The 8,511-nt window shown below is 38.9% G+C and overlaps 1 protein-coding gene across 1 annotated transcript; it reads left to right on the forward strand.

Annotated features, from left to right (window-relative positions):
* Positions 1–408: 408 nt before the first annotated feature.
* LOC140311405 (fibronectin type III domain-containing protein 7-like) lies at positions 409–8,159 on the forward strand. The gene is made up of 12 exons (XM_072388778.1): positions 409–418; positions 782–1,042; positions 1,622–1,882; positions 2,881–3,141; positions 4,078–4,341; positions 5,113–5,367; positions 5,448–5,705; positions 5,920–6,171; positions 6,540–6,794; positions 7,619–7,879; positions 7,999–8,028; positions 8,128–8,159. Exons 1-12 carry the CDS (start codon positions 409–411, stop codon positions 8,157–8,159), a joined length of 2,400 nt encoding a protein of 799 aa, XP_072244879.1.
* The last annotated feature ends 352 nt before the right edge of the window (positions 8,160–8,511 follow it).

Here is an 8,511-nt window from a genome sequence, read left to right on the forward strand (position 1 = left end):
ATCTCTATTTGTATGTGAAATACATCTGAAACTCAAGTAAGGGGAAGTCCAGCTTCTTTGCCAAACCAATGTACATGGCAGATTTGGTTGCTACATCCCTGAATATATAATATCTTGCCAATAGCAACAAAGATGTTACCCTGTCATGCTACTCAACACTCACTTATCCCAAGCTGTATCTCCCTGCTTCAGTATGATTGGATATTTGCTCTTCACTAGGAGGAGCCAGATGCTGGTATTTCATCTTGCACAGACACCACGTATGATTAGAAAAAAAGGTGAAACCATCAAAGAGAAGTGTTATTAGGAATCAACCAGAAAGTGTACAACCATTAGAGGAGTGTTTCAGAGACAAACCTGAAGAATGGGTGTTATGAAGTGGCTGGGAATTTTTGTTTTGCTGAGCATATGGTCACAGGTACAGTAATGATCTTGATTTACAGAGCCTTTTCTTAAAAAAAAAATCTGGCACAAAAATAACGTTAAATGTAGTTAACATAGCATGACCAGATTAGGGTAAGTATAAAAAAAAACTTTGATTTTAAACATTTACATACAACTATTATGTCATAATACCCTCTTCTCTAAATTTACAGGCTGCAGCCCAATCAGGTACTGTACTGTATTTTTTTAAAACCATAAATGACTATGTTTTATCAAATGAGAATAAAGAAAGATAAACCACTGATTGCATAGTAAAATTCACATGTAGAAGAATGTCTGTTTAAGTATGACAAACATGTGGTATAATGATCTGTACTTTTTGCATCACTCTCATCAGATATCCAGGTATCCATCTTCTCTGCAACATCTAAGACTGTGATTCTCAGATGGACCAAATACCCCGGAGCTGCCTCATACAAGATCACTGTGGCCTTCAAAAGCTCACCAAGCAACCCCATCGCTTTTACCACATTTGGTCCAAACATAGTGATGGGCTCTATCAGCTCTCTTTCTCAAGACATGTTGTATATCTTCACTGTTGAAGCTCTGGATGCTTCTGAAGCAACACTGAGCTCTGCTTCTACTGAAACATCAACAGGTGAGGCTCTCTTTCATCCATTTTTGTACTATTTAAGCACTTGATAACATTTAACGTTTTTAATATTAATTGTTGTTAAATTCTTTTTAACCTTGTATTATTATATTCTACAAAGTTTGTGTAGTACAGTTTAGATTGCAATCTGCTGTCTTAAATATGTAGTGTATAAAAAAAATCAAATATGAAAAGTTAGGCTGGATCCAGGATAGCTAACACTGAAATGAAAATGCAAATAAATCTAAAGTTAAATATTAGAGACTGAAGTAAGCAGGTGCCAGAGGAGGACTGAGCAGAGGAGAACAAAAAGTAATTGCATTGCTCAGGCTTTATAGACTGTACTCATCAGTTATAATAGCATTTTCTTCAGTTACATCTTTGTAATTATGTTCAGTGAGTTATTTTCTAAAATGTAGCAAGAAGATTCTGTGGAAAAAGCTTGTTGAAACTTCTTGAAATAGGTGGATAACAGGGGCAAATGGTAAGAATATGGAGAACGCTCCTCCGTTAACTTTACGTGTCGTGTTGATGTGTTGTTATATCTGATGTCATCTTTGATCTGAACTGTTATGATTGTTGTAGCCCCTGATATGATGGATCCCATCACAACCGTTAAGCCGAAGGATAGCAGGACCTTGATGGCAGAGTTTACTTTGAAATCTGGGGCAACTCATTACATCATACGAGTTCAGAACACCAATGGCTTCTTCAGAGAGGACAAAGTGTTGACCTCCCCTGCTCAGATTAAGTTTCTCACCCCCTACACTGAGTACTCGCTCAGCATCATGGCAGAGAACAACATGGGCCGCAGCCAGCCATCGGCTCCTGTGACTGCAAAGACAGGTACTTTTTTTTAAATATTACAGTATCGCTATTATTTTGAAGGATTTTCACTTGTTTCATTTTCACAGCTGGGAAACAAAATACAACAGAAAAAATAACTCCGGAGGGCTGGTCTATGTGAAGAAAAGAGTCATATTTATTAAGAATCACAGAACACTGTTCTCATCACTTCCTTTTGCCCTGCAGAAGTCACTTGATCTGCTGTGCCATAGAAGGGGCACTATATACAGTTTTGTATACACAACTCATTGGTGAATATCTTGGTTTGCCTTACCCAAGAAATGCATCAGCACCCCTGAGGGGCTTCTCCTGTATCGATGGTAACTCTACCTGACCCTCTCTATCCCCAACACAAAGAGTTGACCTCATCCTTAATACACAGCTCTACACAGTTCATCTCCACCTGCTCCTCAGGGGAACATTTGATCCCGTACGAGCCAAAAAACAAAACAAAATCAGTTTGACACTTTTATTCTCACTGTTTGACATTAAAGAGCTTATATTTAAAATAGGAGCTTCATATTTCCAGAGTGGCCTTTGACACTGCAGCTCAGATCTGAGTCAAGACCAAAGTCACATACAATAGGGTTAAAGCCCCTGATGTCTTGGCTTCAAAAGTTTGTTCATTCTTTTGAGAATAATAATCAATAAATAGACAACAAACAAAGTTAAAAAAAAATCATGTTTATGTAATATTAAGCATTATCATTACAGTTTGTAAAATTAGATTAACTGTTTAACTTGTTTATCAGAAATAGGTTCTCCCCCTCCTCCACCCAATATTACATCTGATCCGTGAGGCTTTCATACCAATTCCACGTAAGAATTCAACTGTAGATGGAGCTTGTAGAGATTTTTACCACAGCCCTGTGAAGTTACACGTTTTCAGATTCTATAGAACAATTATGTTGACCTCTAAAAGTTAAACTATTGCTGTCATAATCTTTCAGATGATCTCACTTGTGTTAAAACGTGTGAAACTTTCTTTTCCTCCACAGTTCTGCCTCCTCCTCAGCTCTCCACCTCCTCTCCCAGCAACGACAGCATCGTTGTATCCTGGAGACCTGTTGCTAATGCTGTCCAATACACCTTGTCCATATACAAGTTTGGCTTCAACGATCAAGTTTCACACAACACAACCAACACCAATCTCACCATCCCTGGCCTGGATGCCGGTTCCATCTATGTCATCAAGGGTTTCGCTTGGGACCCTGAGGGCCGAAAGGGAGAGGGCAGTTTGTACACCAACCAGACAACACGTAAGGAGACACTGAGACACTTCTATGTCCGGGGCTTTATCGATGTGTTTACAATAACAAATTCTATTAAAATACAATAATATGTCCATAAAGGTGTCAGGTGATATCCTAAAAACTGCTCTAAAAAAGTTCTACCAACTGCTGTTACAATATCTGAGTTTCACTGCATATTTACAGTTGCCAAACTAATTCATCATCACAGTATTATTACAGCATTTTTAGAAATTTTGAAAATAACAACAATGATACTGTCAGTGCTTTTGGGCAAATGAATGTCAGAATGTGAGCGCAGTAAGGTTGAGTTCAACTTCAACTCGATGAAAGAACATCGGCGCTTAGTGAAAAGACAACCAGATCCACTCATGAAATTAAGATCCAGAGGGTTTTTGCTATCATTACAGAGTTAAAAAACCCAAACATTCTAATCATCTGTAAATTACTACCACAATAGTCATAGTTAATTATCTATTCATAGGTAATAAACAATACTGTTATATCACAATTAATCGATAATGATCTTAGAAGGTGCTCCATCATGATTTGCATTCACTGAAGACTGTTAGCCTTGAAAACCAAAAAAGTATTAATCAAAGAGTATTAATTCATTATTTTTTTATTGTATTATAGGAAATTGAAAACACGCTCTTATGAACACAGTAAATGTTTAAAGCAACGGAAGAGTACTGACTTACAAAAGTTTAACTTAAAGCTTCTATGTGTGGGGATTTCTGCATCAACATTAGCTTAGTTTTAAAAGGCCTAGAACAGCCACAGCCATCTAAGAAATACATGGAGGAAACAGCAATACTTTTCACAAAATGCAAAATGTATAACATAAAAAAAACAGTCTCAGAAATATGTCAAAACGGTATCAACATGTTTTCAATTTTTGTCCTTTATCGGCTTTGTCTTCACTGTATTTTATTCTTTAACCAGGACCCCCAACGCCATCTTCTGTCAATGTGTCTGTGGTGGTGAATAATAACGTGGCCGGACTTTCTGTGTCCTGGGAACTGGACACAAATGTTGATGGACCTATTGAGTATCATGTGATGAGTGACCAGAACATCACATGTAACACCACTTCCAGCTCCTGTACTCTGCCTGCAGTGGGCTGTGGAGAAGTACACACCATCCATGTTATTGCCTCAAACGATGCTGGGCCCAGCCATCCATCCAACTCTGTGACCTTCATCACCTGTGAGTAGTTGTGATATGGATATGTTGACCTGCAGGTTCTGAGATCAGATAGATACTGTTTCTCCATTTAACTGGCTAGTAGTTGCAGGGAGTTGAAGGCAAATTTCACAGTGCAGCAAGCTAAAGGGTAAGCAGTACACTGCAGTGTGAAGCCAAAGTGACAAAGCCACAGAATATTATGTTAGATCAGGCTAAAATAATGTTCAGAAACATAATGTTTCAGAAACATATATGCACCTATCTGTGATATGTAGAAATGTTATGTACCAACATTGCAGTAAGCAGACATACATAGATTCACAGCAAATACACAGATTAAGACAGCCAGACCGACTGTATCCACACATGAAATTTAGCTAAAAGCTATTGAAATTATAATGGAAAACCTCTGAGTGATTCTGATGAACAAAGATGAGTTTAAATGCAGCTGTGCGTATTTACCAGGAGAAAACAACTATTTATTTTTATTACCACATTCTCCTCAAACATGATAAAACACTAAATGAATAGTACCACTAAATACATTTACTAGCTGCTTGTTTCTGATTTCCATTGTTATCAATTTCATGATTTAAAACAACAACATACAGGAATAAAGATGCTTTAATATACAATAAAGCATTATGATATCTAGAAAAATTGAAGTAATATATATGCTTGTGGTTACTACTGACAAAGGCTTTCTTGACACATAAAAAAAGAAAAGAAAAAAAACAATACGACACTTCCAGAATATGAATATGGCTGAACTCTGCTGTGTTGTGCCGTCAGTTCCCTGCCCACCAGAGTCTCTTGTTCTTGTGGAGCCATCTGAAGGAAACTGCACACTGACATGGAACACAGTACCTTATGCTGATAGTTATGCGGCCTTCATCAAGAAGGGAGATGGCAGTGAGGAGACCTGCAACACCACTCACAACAACTGCACCTACCACTGCCAGTGTGGCTACACATACCTGATGTCTGTGTTGGCGGTCAACAGTGCAGGGGGCAGTCCTGAAGGAGAGGTTCTAAACCATACCACCGGTAAGTAGCAGCAGAGGTGGTATCTTAATGAGACTTAACAGTCATATTTGCTTATGCATGCGTTAACCTCTGTGTTGCAGTGCCCTGTTGTCCAGAGGCCGTGTCTGTGTCTGTGGTGAGCACTGATACTCTGGAGATCATGTGGGCAGCCTCACGGGGGGCCGAGCTGTACGAGACTCGGGCTGCAGACAGTTCAGAGGTCATCCTCTGTAATGACACAGCGCCGGTGTGTGCCCTCTCTGATCTCAGCTGTGACAGCACCTACAGCGTGGTGGTGACTCCTTGCAATGAAATTAGTGGATGCAACCGTGCTTGCAAAGCTCATACCAAAGATACAGGTAGAAAATCATTATACACTATCTCCTTAACATCCTGCTGCATTTTTCTCTTAAGTCATGGCTGCCTCCACTGGAGAGTCACTTTGTTTCTAATGCTATTTCCTTACCAAAATATTAAATACGGTACAAATGATTTATCTATATAGTATATTCAAAAAAGCTCAGTTCAGTACAAAAGGACTTTTACTTAATGCTTTCATCTTGTGCACATTAGCGCCCTGCATGCCCACAAATCTACTGCTGGACCAAAGAAACTCTTCCATCAGTGTCAGCTGGACAGCAAACAACAGGAATGCTACTTACACTGTGAGTGCAGACGGAGATCACAGCAAACACACCTGCACCACCACTGGAAACAGCTGTGACATAACTGAACTTCCCTGTGGCTCAACCTACGAATTCAGCGTGATCGCAACCAGCACCGCTGGCCAGAGTCTACCCAGCTACTCTGCCTCATTAGAAACAGGTGAGAATTGGATCGAATCAAATCAGGTGAAAAGTGTGACGCATGGGTCATAAATCCAAGGAAAATGGTTATCCAATCATGTAAAAGATGATAAAAATCAATGAAAAAACACGTCCAACCTTAAGGCCATGACTGCCTAAATGTTAAATTAACTTCCTTAGGTGGAGATATTTAATTGAAAGAGTTTTCTATATTCAAAGGCATAAAAATACCCCTGGAGTGTTTTCATTTTTGTGTAGCTGCAATTATTGATGTTAAATAAACCTAATGCTAACAATTTCCAACCAGTCTAATTTATTTTCTCATTTATTGAAAAGCGATGTTTAAAAGTCTGTAAATGTGAATCCACATGTATTATCTTCTTACAGAGCCGTGTTGCCCGGTGAATCTAACAGTCGATCAGGTGACTCAGGCGATGACCAACGTCTCATGGTCTCACTCTAAAGGGGCGCACTCATTCATCACCTCTCTGATGTCACCACGTGGTTATGCCCGCTGCCACACCCAGGATTCTCACTGCCTTATGGGATGCATCACCTGTGGCACGAACTACACTGTCACCATGGAGGCCTTCAGCCACAGTGGGAGCGTGTCTAACTGCACTTATCAGGGCTTCTCATCCAGTGAGTGACGTTTTCTACTGATGGTCAGGATATAACAAGCACAGTGTATACTTTATATAATAGCGTCTTTTTTGTGCATTTACTTCCAAAATTTCAGAATATGTGAGTACAATAACTTGAAATGAGGAAGAATTGATGGTAAAGCCTGGATAAAGGATAATTCATTTCAAGAAAACATGACTATTGGAATGTATTCATATTAAGTTCAAGCTGATTCTTTTTGCCACAAAATAAAAAAGATGTATTCAGTCATTTCATAAAACAATTTTTACAATCCTTATACACTAGATTTAGTTTCCTATGAGAATGTTTCAAATATTTTTGGGTTTTTGTCCCAACATGTCTTTTAAATCAAATGAACATTTTCATTCTGTAGCTATTTTTACAGTTAAAATCTTGCTAGATAAACCTTTTATACCTACAAATGTTTAAGTAAGAAAACAAATATTAGTTACATATCTGTAAAGTAGTTTAACAGTTTCCCAAAATTCCTCAGCCTTTAGTGATTTGTTTCGACCTGTTTTGAGTGACTGTATCCGACAGCATTCTTACTAAATTGTGAAAAACTGACCACAGTCTATAACCAAATATCTGCCAACATAAACACAATAACAGGTACTCTGCTAAGGAACCATTCTGAATCTATTACTCTGCTTATTGATTTAACCAGTTATGATCTGAGGGGGTGTATGAATTGACACAGTATTTAGATTTCTAAAGATATTTTGATAAAAATGAAGGCAAAACCAGTAATTTATTACATACTGTTATTAATGATAAAGCCACAACAAACACGTCACTTCATCAGAGCGTGTCTCCCATAGGTGCCTGTTGCCCGTCGGGTATCAGGCTGTACAGGATGGCCGAAAACTCCCTGAGGGTTTACTGGCGCAGCACAAGCAGCAGTCACAGCTCCATCGCAGAGATGGTGGGTAGCAGCAACAACTACACCTGCACTGCGTCTCCTGGGGAGAACAGCTGTGACGTTGACAACATCCAATGTGGGGACGTCTATCATGTAATGGTGTCCCCACTCACGCCAGAGGGCAGCAAAGTCCTGTTCTGCCCCCAAAGACTGTACTCAGGTATCACAGAGCAATCTAAAAGTTGTAAAGTCTGAACCCTTTTTTAAATTTCCATCTGGAAAATAATTTGGCTACAAATGACGACAATTAACGGAATTTTTGTGTTTCTTCCCTTTAAGTCACTTGTTCAGGGAGTAATGTTGGCACAGGTGAGTGTGTGACCTCACAGAAGTTCTAACAGCAATTTCAGATTCATTTTTAAATCCTAAATGTCTTTTCTAATGTTATTTTAATCTCTTGTTCTCCAGTGATTTACAGAGGGAAGAGGAGTGTCGACTAGCCAATGGTATGTTTTACCTAGATTTAGATTTAGAATGCAATGAGGCACCATTTACAGCTAGGTAAGAAATGTTTGGACGCCCCATGTATGAAGGCTGGGAGTTCTTGTTGAAGCAGGTGCTGAGTTGAGCTCTGACCTGTGGACTTTGCTACATGTCATCCTCCTTTTTCTGCAAGGTTTCTTGATCTCTGTGCTTTTAAAGTCCATCGGAGCCCCCAAAAATCTTAAAAAAAAAAAAGTCTTATTTTTAAAGAAATTGGTCAACAACAAAAATAAAACATGTAATTTGCTCACTGATTGTCTTCTCATCATGCAAATCCCAAAAAGTTACCAAATCCTTGGATGTTCTGTG

This window comes from Leuresthes tenuis, unplaced genomic scaffold (genome assembly GCF_036924035.1).
Source record: "Leuresthes tenuis unplaced genomic scaffold, fLeuTen1.0.hap1 SCAF_7, whole genome shotgun sequence".
NCBI classification, from domain to species: Eukaryota; Metazoa; Chordata; class Actinopteri; order Atheriniformes; family Atherinopsidae; genus Leuresthes; species Leuresthes tenuis.

Coding starts and splice junctions, on each gene's coding strand:
- LOC140311405 (XM_072388778.1), top strand. Junction 5,706..5,919: donor AGCTCATACCAAAGATACAG/GTAGAAAATCAT, acceptor TGTGCACATTAG/CGCCCTGCATGCCCACAAAT. Junction 6,172..6,539: donor CTCTGCCTCATTAGAAACAG/GTGAGAATTGGA, acceptor ATCTTCTTACAG/AGCCGTGTTGCCCGGTGAAT.